General features: G+C 35.2%; 1 protein-coding gene across 1 annotated transcript in view; it reads left to right on the top strand.

Annotated features, from left to right (window-relative positions):
• The first annotated feature begins 2,828 nt into the window (after positions 1 to 2,828).
• The window catches only part of Nox4 (NADPH oxidase 4), a 64,207-nt gene continuing 49,626 nt past the window's right edge, over positions 2,829 to 17,409 (top strand). Inside the window, exons 1-4 of the mRNA XM_013013984.1 lie at positions 2,829 to 2,882; positions 4,241 to 4,305; positions 5,244 to 5,295; positions 8,999 to 9,059. Of these exons, the coding sequence (XP_012869438.1) occupies positions 2,829 to 2,882; positions 4,241 to 4,305; positions 5,244 to 5,295; positions 8,999 to 9,059 (232 nt within the window). The remainder of the gene's footprint in view (positions 2,883 to 4,240; positions 4,306 to 5,243; positions 5,296 to 8,998; positions 9,060 to 17,409) is intronic.

The raw sequence follows: 17,409 nt of genomic DNA, 5'->3' as shown, positions 1-17,409 counted from the left end.
GGTAAGCACTGACATCAAATACAGTGAAAGTAGGGGTTATACTGTGGGGGAGGAACATACAAAGCAACAAAAAATCACATGGTACATTATAAATACATTAGAAATACAAGAAGGAAAAAAGATACTTATGTCCCTATCTTAGGGTTCATTTCGTTTAACATCATCTTATCTGGTCATATGTACACAGAATCAACTCCAAATGGATAAAAGACCTCGGAGTCAAAGCAAACACCCTGAAAACATTACAGAAAGGCATAGGAGAAACCATAAGGCTCCTTGGCACAGGCCAAAATTTTCTTAATAGAGACACAACTAATCAAAGAATTGTTGGACAAATGGGATTGCATGAAACTGCAAAGCTTCTACATGGGAAAGGACATTGCTAGCAAGATCAATAGAAAGCCCACAGATTGGGAGATCTTCACTACCCATACAACAGATAAAGGTCGCATATCTAAAATATACTTGGAACTCAAAAAATTAACCTCCCCCAACAACAAATCCTCAAAGAAACAACTGCCCACTTAATAAGTGGGCTACAGATGTAAAGGGAAACTTCTCTGAAGAGGAAATAAGAATGGCCAATAGACACATGAAGAAATGATCAACTTCTTTAGCCATAAATGAAATGCAAGTCAAAAAACATTGAGGTTCTACTTCACCCCAGTTAGAATGGGTATAATCAAGAACTCTAATAACAACAGATGCTGGAGGGGATGTGGCCAGAAGGGAACCCTACTGCATTGTTGGTGGGTGTGTAAACTTGTTCAACCACTTTGGAAAACAGTGTGGAGGTTCCTGAAAAGACTCCACATAGAGCTCCCCTATGACCCAGCAATCCCATTTTTGGGCATTTACCCAAATGCTCACAAACAAGGCCTTACTAAGGCTACCAGCACAACTATGTTTATTGCAGCATTATATCTACCATAGCTAAGATCTGGAACCAACCCAGATGCCCCTCAGTAGATGAATGGATCAAGAAAATGTGGTATATTTACACAGTGGAATTCTATGCCTCCATCAGAAAGAATGACATTGCCGCTTTTGTTAGGAAATGGAAAGACTTGGAAAAAAATTATATTAAGTGAAGTAAGTCAGGTCCAAAGAAACATAGGTCCCATGGTTTCCCTTATTTGCAGTAACTAGTACATGTGTAGGACAAGCAGAAAAGGCCAAAACCTATGGTTTTGGTTCTGTTGTTGAAATTTAGATGGCAATAGCTGTATGGGCTCATTTCTCCATCCTCTACTCCTTTCCATTGTTCTGTACATCTGTTGTTGTGCATATTCCATACAGTTTGTTACTGTTGCTCTACAGTATAACTTAAAGTCATGTTGATACCTCTAAGCATTGGTCTTTTGCTCAGGGTTGAGTTATTCTCACTAAGCTATCTAATGTCTTCTCTCAAATGAGATATAATGTCATTGTTATTTTGGTTTGCATTTTCTCTATGGCTGAAAATGCTGAACATATTTCATGTATTTGTTGTTCAATTGTAGTATTGTTCATTTGAAAAATGATCAGTTCCAACACCCATTTATTGGTGGGAATATGTTGCTCGTTTTTTGTTGTTGTTGTTGTTCTTTCTATGTTTTAGATATGGGTCCTCTGTCAGAGAAATCTAGCAAAGATTTTGTCACATGCCATAAGCTGTCATGACTCTTCATTCTATTGCTTCTTTTGTTATATAGAAGCTTTTTAGTTTGAAGAAATACCATTTGTTGTTTCTTCCTATTAGTTCTTGAGTTAATGGTGTCCTATTCATAAAGTTGCTTCTTATGCCTAGATATTGCAGTGCTTCTTTTATGTTTTCTCCCAGTAGTTTCAGAGTTTCAGGTTTTAATGTCAAGGGCTTTGATTCATTTTGAGTTGACAGGGTGATATAGGGAAATCTAGTTTCAGTGGTATCCACTTTTCCTGGTATCACTTGTTAACAAGGTTTGTGTATGCATTTTCTCACTTCTGATAAGCTTCATTATATTTTATAAGAACTGCATGCTAGGCACTGGAGCTCCAGCATCATAATATTAAAAATCAAATTGTATAGGCATACGCTTGATCAAACATTTTAAAGATCTCTACAGTAAAAATTACAAAGAACTGAACAAAGAGTTTTAGAAGAGGAAAAGACATCCCATGTTTATGAATTAGCACAAAAAATTATTGAAAGGACATGTTACTAAAAGTACTAACCATATGTGTTTCTGGACTACCTATATTGGCTTATTGGTCTATGTGATTGTTGTTTGACAATACCAAACTTCTTTAGTTACTATAGTCCTGTAGTATAATTTGAAGTCTGGTAATATGATGCCTTTGGCTTTGTTCTGTTTATTCAGAAATGTTTTTGGCTGTTGAGTGTTTTTTGAGAATCCATATGAATTTTAGGACCATTTTTCCAATTTGATGAGGAACGTTATGGAGATTTTGTTGGGGACTGAGTTGAATTTGCATGCCACTTTTGGCAATATGCCATTTTTTGCAGCAATGTTTAGTTGCCAGTTCATGGACTTTGGAAAACTTTTAATCTAATGGCTCTCAAATTTCTTTCTTCAGTGCTTTGTAGTTTTCATCATAATGATCTTTGTCATTTTTATGTGTATGCTGAGGTATTTTACTTCTGTGAGAACTTCAGTTTCACTGAATTTATTGATATATCTTAAAGAGTATTTTTTTTTTGTATGGTGATGTTGTATCCTGATTATTTGCTTACATTGTTTTAGCAGATGTAAAAGTCTTCTTTATGGTGTTTTAAGTATAGGATCATATCTTAATATTCACTTATTCCTTTCTTATTTCTATCTATTTTATTAATTTTTCTAGCCATGGTAAATCATCGTGCCAATAGTGGACAGCCTAATATTATCCCTGATTTTAGGGTAAAAGGCTTTCAGTTTTCTTCTACTGAGTATAATACTAGCTATAGTTCTAGCTTATATAGCTTTAATTATGTTGAGATATGAACATTTTACTTCTATTTCTTCAGTACCTTTGTCATGTTGTGTTTATTAAAAGCTTTCTTTAAATAGAGGTAATTAATCCCCATTCTAGAGCATTTGGGATGTTTCTATAAGCTGACTATCGTGAATAGTGCAGCAATGAACATGGAGTTGCGAATGTCTTTACTGCATCCTGACTTGTAATGCTATGGTAGATGCCCAAGGGTACTATCACTGGATCATAGGGTAGTTCTCTGTTTACAGTTTTGAGGAATCTCCAGAACCCCTTCCAGAGTGTTTGGAATAGTTTGCATTCCACAGCAGCTCAATGGAGCTCCTTTTGCTTTGTATCCTGCACTTGTTCCAGTTCTTTATGCTGGCCAGTCTTACTGTCATTACTGCATTTCTTTTATGGTGGGCAATATTGAACACTTCCCATGTTTTTACTAATGATCCATAAACACATGAGGAAATGTTTTTTGTAGCTCATTGTCTTTTTATTAATTTGATTATTCATTTATGGGGGTAATTACTTGAGCTTCTTGTATATTGTAGATATAGGCTCTTGTAGGATATATAGCTTGAAAATATCTTCTCCATCCTGTAGGCTGTCTTTTTTGCTTAGTAATGATGTCCTTTGCAATGCATAAACTTTAGTTTGATGTAATTTCATTTGTCAATTCTCTCTTCAATTTGCTGAGCACCTGGCATTTTCTACTTATAAAGTTCCTGCCTATACCAATAACTTTGAATATTTCTCCTACTCTTTCCTATAGTTGATTCAAAGTTCCAAGTTTGACATTGAGGTCTTTGATCCATTTTGAGTTGGTATTAGTGCAAGATATTAGATAGGGATCCAATCCCAATCTTCTACATAAGGATGTAGTTCCCAGTTTTCCTTACACATAGTAAAGAGGCTATCTTTTTTCCAACAATATATGTTTGACTTTCTTATCAAATATAGGTTAATTTCTGAGTTTTTCAGCCTATACCATTGGTGTTCAGGCCTGTTTTTGTGTGAGTTTTTGTGTGTGTATGTGTGTAAGCTGTTTTGTGTAAGTTGTTTTTGTTATTATATTTTTGTAGAAAAGTTTGAGGGCTGCAGTTGTGATTCCTCCCACATTGCTTTTCCACCAGCAGATTTGCTTTGATTGTTTATGGCCTTTTTTGTTTGTTTTGTGTGTGTGTGTGTGTGTGTGTGTGTGTGTGTGTGTGTGTGTGTCTGTGTCTGTGTATATGTGTGTGTCTGTGTCTGTGTCTGTGTTTGTGTCTGTGTGACTTTTTAGGTTATTTTTTAGGTTGGTGAAGAACAACATGAGGATTTTGAAGGAAATTACATTGAATCTGTAGATGGACTTCGACAGTATTTCCATTTTCATGATACTAATTCTGCCTCTCCGTGAATTCTATGGGAGGTCTTTCCACTTTCTAATGTCTTCTTTGATTTTTTTTTCTTTAGAGTTTTATAGATTTTGCTATGGAGGACCTTCACTGTCTTGGATAGGCTTATTCCTAGTTGTTGTTGTTGTTTGAGGCTATTTTAAATGGAATTACTTTTCTGATTTCCCTCTCTATCTGTTCATTGTTGGTATACAGAAAAACTATGGATTTTTCTGGGTTAATATTATATACTGCTATTTTGCCAGTGATTAATCAGCTCTAGGACCTTGGGGTTATAGTCTGTAGAATTCTTTAGATATATGATCCTATTATCTATAAATAGGGATAGTTTAAACTCTTCTTTCCCTATTTGGATCCTTTTTATGTCTTTCTCTTGCATCTGCTTGTTCTTGAGTCCAGTTGTAATTCTGCTTTATGAGTTTCTCATTCTTTGGTCTCTTCCCCTTTCTTCACTTTGGCCTAATGATTTCACTGACTGAGTTATCTCTCCCCTGCTCTCTCTCCTTTGTTTCTTCCTTGCTCCTCTATTTTAAATGACTCTTTTTCAAAACTGAAACATACTACGTGTTTTCTGAGACTCCCTTCTTTCTTTCTTTTACTCAGGCTACACCCTCTGCAGATACACATACTCTTTACTCCACACGTGTCACTCCCATTTTTGTTGCAGTTTTTCTCATGCTGTGTTCTGCTTCTAGAATTTACTATCATTTTAAAATATGGATCTGTATGTTTGACACTGAAATTTCAGTGTCTTCCTGACATCATGGGTCTGGAAGGGTATCAGTTGTTCACACATAGATTCCTGTTACCTTTTTATCTGAAAAATTTCCTGATGCATATTTTTTACATTCTAGAAGAAACAATAGGCATCAATATTTCTTTTTATTTATTTCTTTTAAGAAGTTTTCTGAAACTTAAAACATTCAGTGAGAAAACATTAAAAATCACTGGCGTACACTGTCAGTATTAGTGAATCTATTATTTGAGCAAATATATTAAATTATAATTTTAGGATCTTCATTCATTTTCTCACATACATTAGATGAAGCCATCCAGTATCTTATTCTGTGAAGGCCCTCCTTTTGCAATATGAATTGACTTGCTCAAGCAAAAATTATATTATAGCCTTTTATTTTTTCCTGTCCTTAGGCTTGAACACTAGTCCTGAGAGCTGTCCCTGAGCTTCTTTTGCTGAAAGCTATCTCTTACCGCTTGAATGGTACCACTTGAGCCACTTCCAGCTTTTTCTGTGATTTAGTTGGAGATAAGACTCTCACAGACTTCCCTGCCCATGTTAGCTTTGAACTGTGATCCTCAGATGTCAGCCTCCTGGGTAGCTAGGGTTACAGGCTTGGACCAGCCGAGCCTGGTTTATTACAGCCTATTTTAAATGCTACCTAGCTTTTAGACATATCAATGACTTCTAAAAGCCTCATTTCTAAGAAGTTGAAAAGAACAGTAGTATGTTTATCCTTCAAAACCAAATCAGTCATTGAAGCTATGTACCAGCATACATTCAGCCAGAATTTAGGAGAGTAAGGTTTACAATCTCCTATGAGATCTAAGGGGGATGTTAAACATATAAAATTACCTTTTGCAACTTCTGCTTTGAAAGAAATGAACACAGATGTGAATATTTGGAAAATATTCTAAATATTTTCTTATAGAATACATCATATGATTAAGTCACAAAAGATGCAGAGTCAAGCAGACAGGGGACATTTCTTTTTCTAATTCTGATGCCTTATTGGCTTCTGTATCTATTTTTCATAACCTAAGATCTAGTTTCTGATATATGAAATAATATGAGGTGACATTTGGATTATCAGAATGTTTTCTTGGAACATGATTGTGATTCTTGCTTTTCCTGACACCTGGAGCTTCTTCTACACAGAAGCCTTGACTGGCCTTCAGTAGTATGTACTGAGAACGGTTGGTGGTTTACATAGATGATAGCATCTTATTTGGAAAGATGCTAATGAACAGCTCAGATTCTCTCAGAGTTCTTAAAAACTAGAATGTAAAAATAAGTATAGAACCATAATTAGAAATTATTATATTACACAGTAATATAAGTACTAGTTAATATATCATTAAAATTCAATTATTTTAATCTCATACTCTCTTCAATAATAAATAATATTATCAGAAACATGGATTCTAAAGTAATAGTGTGGTTACAACAATTTTCATCCCTTAATATAAATCATGTACTTTTAATTTGTATGGAAGATACTATACAAGCAGATGATTAATATCTAGGTTTGAATTCAGCACCCTTGCTTGGCTTTCTGCTCAAAGCTTATTCTGTACCACTTGAGCTACACTTCTAGTCCAATATTTAGCTGGTTAATTGGAAATAGTGTCTCAAAGATTTTCTGTCCTAATAAGATCCTCCAAGTTTCAACATTCTGAGTAGCTAGGATGATAAGCATGACCCACGATTACCTATCTACTTTTTTTTAAATACGTTTTTTTATTGTGAAAATCCTGTACAGAGGGGTTATAGTTACATGAGCAAGGTAATGAGTACATTTCTTATCCAGCATTGTTGCCTCCTCCTCCTTTGTTTTCCCCTACCATCCCTTTTCCCTCCCACCTCCTCAACTACATGCTTCCTTCCCCCCCCCCAAATTGTAAAGTTCATTTTTTGACATAGTGTCTTGTACATCTCATTGTTGCAATGGTTAATCTGTATCCCTGTTTAAACATTTATCTACTTTTAATTTAATGTGTTCACTGATTTTCAATTCCCCCACTTCTTTGGTAAGCTGTTAACACATCATCATAGAGTCGTTATTCTTTATTTGTTTTCCTTAGAGGATTCCTACATGATCCACACCACTTAGTCAACACGGTAACTTCTGACATCTTGAAATTGCTTTATATAATATAATCTTCATAACCACTGCTATTTTCTTAACTTCTGCTCCCATTCCTCCATAATTCAAACAGCTGTACATAGAGTCTAGTAATTTTCAACAAATATTTTCTCTCCTATTCTTTGGTTTCTTATGTATTCCTCTTTAATGAAGACAGCAGCTGCTATGGTTAGTAACTATGTAGTTTAATAGATGCAGTGCAAATTTTGTTTTGTCTTTTTGCTAATGTCATGATTGTGGTAAGTTAATATTTGTCACAGTTACTCACTTTCCTTATTTATAAAAAATAGGTGTACACAATTATTTTGAAATTTTTGGAAGTAAAACAGTACTGTCTTGGAAAGTGGTATTTCATTAAAATAAAAAAGTAATTACAGACATGTTTCCCTATCTGTAACCCTTATGTTGTGTATTTTCGGAACTCAGAATTTTTTTTTATATTCCCCACATTCCTAAGTATATCTCCAATAGGATGCAAGTCAGCCTATCAGCAATTAAGAATGAAAGAAAGGCTGGGTACTGGTAGCTCATACCTGTAATCCTAGCTACTCAGAAGGCTGAGATAAACGTCCCTTGTGCACTCGTGTGTGTGTGTGTGTGTGTGTGTGTGTGTGTGTGTGTTTCTGCCCTAGCCTTGAACTTAAGGCCTGGGGTCTGTCTCAGAACTCTTTTACTCAAGGATAAAACTCTACCACCTGAGCCACAGCTCCAATTCTCCCTTTTGAATACCAGTGTGTTGAAGAGACTCATAGACTTTCCTGCTTGAGTTGTGTGATCCTCTCATCTCAGTAACTAGTATTATAGGCATGAGCCACCAGCACTTGGCTTCCCTGAGACTCTTATCCCCAATTAACTTCTAAAAAAAAACTGGAAGTGGAGCTGTGGCTCAAGTGGTAACCTTGAGCAGAAAATCTCAGAGACAGTGTCCAGGCCCTGAGTTCAAGCCCAAGGGTTGACAAAAAAGAAAAAAGAAATTACTGAATAAGAATTCAGTAAGTATTCAGTATAAATAATTATACAGAAATAGTAGCATCCTATCATTTATCTCCCTTCAGCAAAGTTAGATATGGTAAAATAAATTATGGAATATTCATCATTGAAGCTATTTTTTTAATTGTGAATAAAGGAATTTTTTATATGGAGCCACATTGTGTGTGTGTGTGTGTGTGTGTGTGTGTGTGTGTTTTCTTTGTGCTACCTTCTTTACTAAAACTGATTCTCTACCTGTCCCCTTCAGACTTATTCTGACAATAGAGAGAAAAAGAAAGACCTATAGGAACATAGCTTAACTGGGCATGGGAAATTTGTGTCACACTGAGATATATATTTTTTTCTCTGTAATTTGTCAAGGTGTCAAGTCATATCTAAGGAGAAAAAGCCACATGAACCATTAGTCTTCATTGCTTCCTTTGTGTAGGAAGTTGTTTGCTTAAATATTTTTATGTGGAACATGTTTTATCTAGATTTTTAGTTAAATAATGTAATAATAATATTGTAATAATAAATATAATGTAATACTAAAATTGATAGGTAATTTGTGTGTATTTTGTTTCACATATATATTTATGAGTTTTTAGACATATAGATTATCCAATTGACAATTCTACTCCTACTTGACATCACCATTTTTTTAAGCAATGATCTATAGAGCTAGATTATACTTTTATTTTATCTATTGATTTGGGGGAATTATATAAGAATAAAAGTTTTCATTGAATTTTAATCTGATAACATGTAATTATTAATTAGAATTGATTCTACTATTTTTTTCAGTGTCCAACTAAAACCAAAGCAACATTTGGAGTCCATCTTAAAATAGTAGGAGACTGGACAGGTATGTAGAATATAAAGTTTTTACATACATACTTTGAAAAATAATGCTTCAGAATATCTTGAATGGTTTAAGTAGTATTAAGCACTAGCATGTACATAGCTGTGTATGTGTTTCAAGCTGTTTTTCTGCTTTATTTCTCTGCTTTGTACAATTTTGACATCCTAAGTTTTCTGTAAGGTGCACTTTTGCAAACAGGATGCTATTATTAATAATGTATTATTTACTGTGTTTGAAAAATCATAGGTTTCTGCCTACTTGTCAGATACAATGACAAGAGTGAGAATGCTGAGATGTATTACTTAGAAAACATGTTTTTAAAATTCATGGTTGGTTTGACTCTGAATATAGACAACACCCTGAGATCACATAGATCTTCCAGTCCCTTCATAACCTTTTGTGAATATCTATGCCTATAATACTTCCACAGAAGATTTAGGAGATGGTCATTTTAATAGCAAGTGTGTTGATGATACTTTATTCACCAAATACAATTCATTCTCTGAGACAGGCCTTTTTTTGTGTGAAAATACCATAGAGGGGTTACAATTACATTGGCAAGATAATGAGTACATTTCTTATCAAGCATTGTTGGCTCCTCTTCCCCTTCCCATCCCTTCCCTTCTCTTCCTTCCCCTTCCCATCCCTTCCCATCTCCCCCCCCCAAAGTTGTTAAGTTCATTTTTCGACATAACGACTTGTACATCTCATTGTTACAATGGGTCCACCTGTATCCCTAGTTAAATGATTTGTTTTTTCCATTCCCCTCCACAAATTATACCAACTTCAAATACAGTGAAAGCAGGGGTTATACTGTGGGGGAGGGACATACAAAGCAACAAAGAAATCATCTTATAAATATATTAGAAACAATTGAATGAAAGCAAAAACATTTGAATACTTACCATGGAGTTCATTTCACCTAACATCAACTTCTGAGACATGCCTTGTATTAAGAGTTCGGACTAAATAAAAGTAATATTATTCATTCTTATATTGCTTTAACCCAGTAGAATGAGTTAAAAAAAAGTGCTCAGGACATGTTGACCTGTTAGTTGTTTGTTTACATTATTTTTATAAGGAGAGAATAAAAATTGTAAAGAATGCAAGTACAGATTAAGGTATTTGATAATTACAAGCAAAACACAAATTATTTTATAAAATGTAGGAATCAGAAAATGTAGATTCAGTGTCCTCTAGGGATATACAAGATTATTTGTAGAAAAGGTAAAGAATTTGGAATCCTAGAAATCAGGAAATAAAAATTGATGTTGATTAAAAAAGTAAAACTTATATCATTGTTAAAAATGAATGAAAGCAATGGCAGTGACTATATATTTTCGAAGGTTGGGTCAATCAGCTTCTATCAGTAAAATGAAAGCAAAAATCAACCAAACCAAAACCAAAAACTAAACTAAAACAAAGTCACCAAAATAAATGTCTGTTTTGCAAGTAGGATGGAAGGCATTGCTACTTGGAGTGAGCTTAGTGGAGATCATGAATGCTTTCAAAAATGTTATTATATCCTAAAGATTTTAGGGACCATCTGAAATGTTTAGGGGAGTCTGATGAAAATGGTATAAATAAATCATTGGGTGGATTACAACCACAGCAAAACTTGCAGTTTCTTCACAGTCAATGAATGCTAAAGGAAACCATGGTGGGTATACATGGAATAGAATAGACTTGTAAATACAAGTTAAGAAGTTAGAAATGGGAAAAAAAACTAATTTCTTTAAACATTACGAAAATGACCACTTGTATAAGATGCTCAATAACAAAAGAAATATTTGAAGATGAGTAGAAAAGTAGTTGATAGCTGGGTATCATATCACAAGGTTAAAAATAATAGCTGTGTGTATAAAAATCTATGTGTTTAAAGGTTTAAAGGGACTCACCTTCAATGAGAGATAATAAAATGGGGAAAATATCCAACCTAGGTTTAAAAGGCAAAAGTCAAATTAGTCAAAGAAATCTTTAAGCAGCAATGAATGATTTAGTATTATAAAAAGTAATCTGATGGAGATAATGTTCATGAAGTAGCATTTAAAAAAGGCCACACAGTAGGTTCGGTGCTGGTGGCTCACACTTATAATCCTAGCTACCCAAGAGACTGAGATTTGAGGATCGTGTATGGAACCCAGTCAGGGCAGGAACGACTGTGAGACTTATCTCCATTAAAAAAAGAAACTATCAAAAAAGGTATAAGTGAGGTGATGTTAGGGAAATGAACCCTAAGATATCTATTGAAATGTTTTTTTTTTCTTTCATGTGACTGTTTCTTACACATTTATAAGATGATTTCTTTGTTGCTTTGTATGTCCCTCCCCCACAGTATAACCCCTGCTTTCACTGTATTTGATGTTGGTATAATTTGTGGAGGGGAAGGGGAAAAACAAATCGTTTAAATAAGGATACAGGTGGACCCATTGTAACAATGGGATGTACAAGTCGTTATGTCGAAAACGAACTTTACAACTTTCGTGCAGGGGTGGGGGGTGGGGGGGAGGATTGGGGGGGCCGGAAGGAGGATGGGAAGGGGAAACAAAGGAGGAGGCTACAATGCTTGATAAGAAATATACTTATTATCTTGCCCATGTAATTGTAATCCCTCTGTACAGTATTTTCACAATAAAAAAATAAAGCCAGCCCATACAAGAAAAAAAAAGGTATAAATGGAGCTGTGGCTCAAGTGGTAGAGTGCTAGCCTTCAACAAAAGAAGCTCAGGGGTGGTGCCCAATCTCTGAGATCAAGCCCCAGGACTGGCACCAAAATAAAACAACACTGTAGCCAACTCAGAGGAAAATGCTGGTGTAGTCTACCAAAATTTATTTCTATAATAGCACAGATTCAGTTGTTTTGACAATGCCTGGGAAACAAAGACTGAGGAGAATTGCTAACAGAAAGAATTAAGTTTATTGATGAATGGCAATGATAGAATTTCTATACCTGAAGGAAAAATAGAACAATAGTTTAAGTCATATAGGTTTGTAAAAACTTCATGATGATTTATATTTTCTGTTTTTTTCCTCAGTTATTTTCTAGCACTGATAGCTCATTAAAATAAATAATTACTTTAAGTTTATTTTAATAACCTCTACTAAGAACACATAATAGTGTTAATTTTATCTTCCATTTATAATATACTGTACCAAAGAGAGAGAAATAAGATCATTTGCTATTCATAGGGTAAAGTTCTAGTCAGATGCTTTTCAATTAATTGACCTTCTTTATTGTGCACTTGAAATATTTGTTCACTGGGGAAAAACAATGACAAGCATTCATGCAGACAACTAAATAATTCTGTCACTATCTGACACTTTAGTTTAAAAAGATTTAATTTCTGTAAAATAATGAGATTAGAATTATTAAAGGAAAAATAGAAACATTTAACTCCTGAGATCAAGCAGCACTAGTTTTTATTTTGAAACACTTGATTAAAACTTAACACTAGGAATAACATGTATGGAAATATCTAGGAAGTACTTAGAGTTTGTGCATTCGAGGTCTGTTTTGCTAAACTGATTGAAATATTTAATAATGGTTTCTCTCTGATGAAATGTATTCTTAATGAACAATGAACAAGATTAGAAGCAAAAAATCTACCTCTGTTCCAAGAGTAATCATGTAGTTGCAAGTATTCAAGAAGTCAAGAAACTCAAAGCTCAAATGGGAAAGCATATAAATTTCCTATTTTCCAGACTTTTGTTTTCACAGTCCTCTAGTTGCATCTCTTATATGTGCAAGATACCCATTAAATTTAGAAGACTCATAAAGATTCTTAAATTTTCCCTAAAATGAGAAGATAAAGTAGATTGCCCGAGTAAATTTCTACTTGAATTAAGTTAATATTGCTTATCTTTATGTTTTGTCGATTTTAACAATCTTGCTTATTGGCTTAGTTATCATTCTATTCAAAAATGTCCTTTTTAAATGTGATTAGAATAATATCTGAGTAATGCTATCCTTTCACTTATTTTAGTTTTCTAAGTAGCATCTTATTTCAAAGAAGCATAAAACCCGGGCTGGGAAGGTGGCTCAGTGGTAGAGTGCTTGCCTTGAATGCCTGAGGCCCTGGGTTCGATTCCTAAGTACCACATAAGCAAAAAGAAAAAAGCCAGAAGTGGCACTGTGGCTTAAGTGGTAGAGCGCTAGCCTTTAGCTGAGGAGCTGAGGGACAGCGCCCAGGCCCTGAGTTCAGGTGCCATGACCAGACCCCCCCCAAAAAAAAAGAAATATAAAACCCACATATAATTAGCCTATACTTTTTCCATTGAATCATTCAATAATCAATGGATGCCCAATAGAGGATTCAATGAACGTATCACATGACAGCTCATCATCGAGTATAAAATTTTCATATTGTCCATTATTGCTTGCTTGAATCAGAAGATATGATTAACTTTGAGAATCTAAAGTGATAAGAACAGGGCCACAGAATATTACATGCATTGATATCAGTAGATTGATGAATCAACAGTGCACATAACATTAATATAACTTTAGTTAATGACTGGGCCAGAGTTGATATCTCTGTTTATTTCTGTATCACTATGTAAGTTTCATTTTTGATTATTCCTTGTAAGTCAGATTCTAAGAGTTCTAAATATTCTGTTCTAAATATTCTAAATATTCTGGAAATATTCTGTTACATTGTTGTGTTGATAGGACTACTGAGTTTCAAATGATAACCCATTGAGAAAATAACATTTAAACCTTTTGTTAATTTGGCTAATAATCAAATATGTATTGTACATCTACTATATTCTGTACTAGTCTCAAAAGATACAGCACTGGTCAGGTGCATGACTGTAATCCCAGCTACTCAAGAGGCTGAGATCTGAGGAACATTGAAGCCAGCCAAGAGGGAAAGTCCATGTGTAAGACTTGTATCTCTAATTAACCACCAAAAAGCCAGAGGTGGAGCTGTGACTCAAATGCTAGAGCAGTCACCTTGAGGATACAATTCAAGAGACAATGCCCAGGCTCTGAGTTCAAGCCCCAGGACTGGCACTCCTTTTTTTTTTTTTTGTCAGTTGTGGGCCTGAACTCTGGGCCTGGGTGCTGTCCCTCAGCTCTTCAGCTCAAGGCTAGTGCTCTACCACTTGAGCCACAGTGCCACTCCTGGCTTTTTCTGCTTATGTGGTACTGAGGAATTGAACCCAGGGCCTCATGCATGCAAGGCAAGCACTCTACCACTGAGCAACCTTCCCAGCTCTGGCACTCCCTTTTAAAGAAAAGATACTGCATTAGCAAACCAGAGAAGGTTCCTTCCCTAATATAGATTTTATTCCTGTTAGTCAAAACCTTTGAAAGATAGCAAAACAATCAGTATACTATGTATCAGGTAAGGATAAGTACAATGAAGGGAAAGAAGAGATGAGGGTAGGAATGAAAAAAAGATTGAGAGTTTACTTATGGATTTTCTAAGTAGACACATGAGTGTCTTACTGAAGGAATCAGTCAGCTCAATTTCAGGAGGCAATGTGCTTGGGCTGAGGACACAGAAAGGACAAAGTCCCTAGGAGGAATACATATTGGTGTTCAAGGAACAGTAAGGAAGCCATTTGGGCTGGAGGGAGACAGCAAGATGGGGAGTAACATCATTGACATTACAGGTGAACAGAAGATCTCACACTATAGGCTGTAAAAGAATTGAAATTTCAATATGAGGTCAAAAGCCTGCTTTTGAAGCCTGGACCTGAGTATTCTTATTGTTCTGATATGTGCCTCCTAGTGATTTGGCTGATTTTAAGAGCATAGAGAAATGGGTGAGAATTTTGGAATTTATAAAAGACAATCGAATTCTTTTTCAGGTGAAGAGGATGTAAGACTGTAAAGATGTTGTCATGGTGGCTCTACCTCCTGTCATAGAGCCTTAGTTTATGGAAGGTGGTGACATCACAACACTCTTGCCCCTCTGGATAGCAGTAGCCATCCTTGCTCCCTTCTGGATTTTTAACCTCCACTTGGCTTCATGATTTATCCTTCACCTGGGTCCCTTCATCCTTTCATTTCATTTATGCAGTGACTTTTTTTTCATATCTGAACTATTACAGAAATTAACAAGCTGACTATTGGAGAATAGCATTTTAGGGTGAGCAGAAAGTGAGTTTGCAGACAAAGAGACAAAAATGTTTGTTTTCAAGAACAAGTACACTTCTGGTACTAAGGGTGTGGGAAAGTTACAGTTGATAATGACTGAGAAATAATCTTTGTATCTGATTGTAAATGCAATGGGAAGATGTTAGAGAGTTGACATCTTGAAAGAGTAACTTGTCTGCGTGTAGACAACATGGTTGGAACAGTCAAAAGTGGAAATTGGTGAGTTTTTAAAAGCTTTTAAAGAAGTGCAGATGAGAGAAAATGCTAGCTTTGTTTAGAATAATAGTGACTAGAGTTTAGAGATTAGAGAAGTGAGGAGTGGTTGGATTTCAGAGATATATGTGGTAAATTCTGTTGATGCATCTCATATACAATGAAGTCAAGAAAGACTAGGTTTTGTTAAATGCAATAAATATATGTAGAAAATAAAAAAAAAGAAAGACTAGGTTTAAGCTTTTATTGAGTGGATAGTGCTACCACCTGTTGATATGGGAAGTAACTCAGCATGCTGGGAGGACATGAATGCTATTCAAAGTTCAGCTTGTGCATATGAAATTTAAGATGTCTTGAATTTCCAAAGGTAAGTTACATAGGCATTTGAATCATAGCAAGTTCAGTTCCAGACCATTGCTATAAGGTATATATTGCAATAAAGTGAGTCACACAAATTTTGGGTCTTCAGTATATAAATTTTGTTCACACTGTACTATAGTCTATATTCAGTACTATTGCATTTGGAAAAGCATACGTAATTTAACTTAAAATACCTATTGTTAGGGGCTGGGAAGGTGGATCATTGGTAGAGCGTTTGCCTTGCATATCTGAGGCCCTGTGTTCGATTCCTCAGCACCACATAAGCAAAAAGAAAAAGCCAGAAGTGGCATTGTGGCTCAAGTGGTAGAGTGCTAGCCTTGAGCTGAAGAGCTGAGAGACAGTGCCCAGGCCCAGAGTTCAGGCCCCACAACCAGACCCCCCCCAAAAAAAAACAAAAAATAAATACCTATTGTTATACTAATGAAGTGTTATACTGAACTAAAACCCCTTCATGCAACTACATAAAGATAATTTAAAAAATTAAAAATACCTTATTCTTAAAACACAAAAAATAATCTAAGCCCCAGCAAGTAGTAGCCTATTCTTTTTCTTGGTTGCAGTGGATTGCCTTGATGTTGGTGATTTCTTTTGATCAGAATGGTAGCTTCTCAAGAGGGACCTGGAGAATTTTCTTTTAAGTAAGCCATCCCTGAAGTTTGATGCATGAATTGAGTCTTTTTTGAAAGATTTCTGTGTAGTTTTCACTGCTGTGTGATGCCATTTATCCCACACTGGAACATCTTTCAAAACTGAAGTCAACACTCCCAAACTATGCCAACCAAGTTCATTTTATAGGTTACATATTTTGTGGTCATGTCATGGTGGTCACAACATTTTCATAGTAAGTAGGTTCCATTTTTTTATTTAAAGGCAAACAAATATTTTCTTTGTTGATCCATGAAAAGCATTCTTTATATCTATGAAATATTTATCACAAGGGTGCAGCTATTTACTCACATCTTTAGGTTTCACTTCTAATTCTGATTCTCTTGTCTCTACCACATCCATCAGTAATTATTTCCTCTCCTGGCTCCTCAAGCCATGGTCATTTATGAGGGATGAAATCACCTTCATAAATTTTGGGTTCTGTTGATATTTTCATCTTTCTTCTAAATCACACATTGTTAAGGACAATGGTGCATTCTTGCTGTAAGATGTTCAGTGGCATTTGTCCAACAAATTCCACAGATTCAGAAGAATCAATCTGTGGAAACTTCAGCGTCATAAAGTATTTTTTAAATAAGTTGACTTGAAAATTGAAATCACACTGTGATTTATGTGCTGCAGAAGTGATGTTGTATTACCTGTTTTTTTTAAATTTCCATCACAATTCTTGGGTGAGCAAGTGTATTGTCAATGTATAGTGAGATTTTGAAACGAGTCTTCTTTTCTGAGCAGTAGGTCTAAACAGTGTGCTTAAAATTGTCAGCGAAGTATTCTGTAAAGCAGAATGTGCAGTTATTTAGGCTTTGCTCGGATTGTTTCCTTCACTTGAACCCTTAGAGGCCATGATAAGGTTATTAACTGGCCTAATATCAATATTATTATTATTTTTATTGTGAAAATACCGTAAAGAGGGGTTACAATTACATGGGCAAGGCAATGAGTACATTTCTTATAAAGCATTGTTGCCTCTCCCTTTGTTTCCCCTTA

The sequence above is a fragment of the Dipodomys ordii genome, unplaced genomic scaffold (assembly GCF_000151885.1).
Source record: "Dipodomys ordii isolate 6190 unplaced genomic scaffold, Dord_2.0 Scaffold22, whole genome shotgun sequence".
Lineage (NCBI taxonomy): Eukaryota > Metazoa > Chordata > Mammalia > Rodentia > Heteromyidae > Dipodomys > Dipodomys ordii.
Note: the sequence above shows the minus strand (reverse complement) of the source record. Positions and strands in the feature narration are given on the sequence as shown.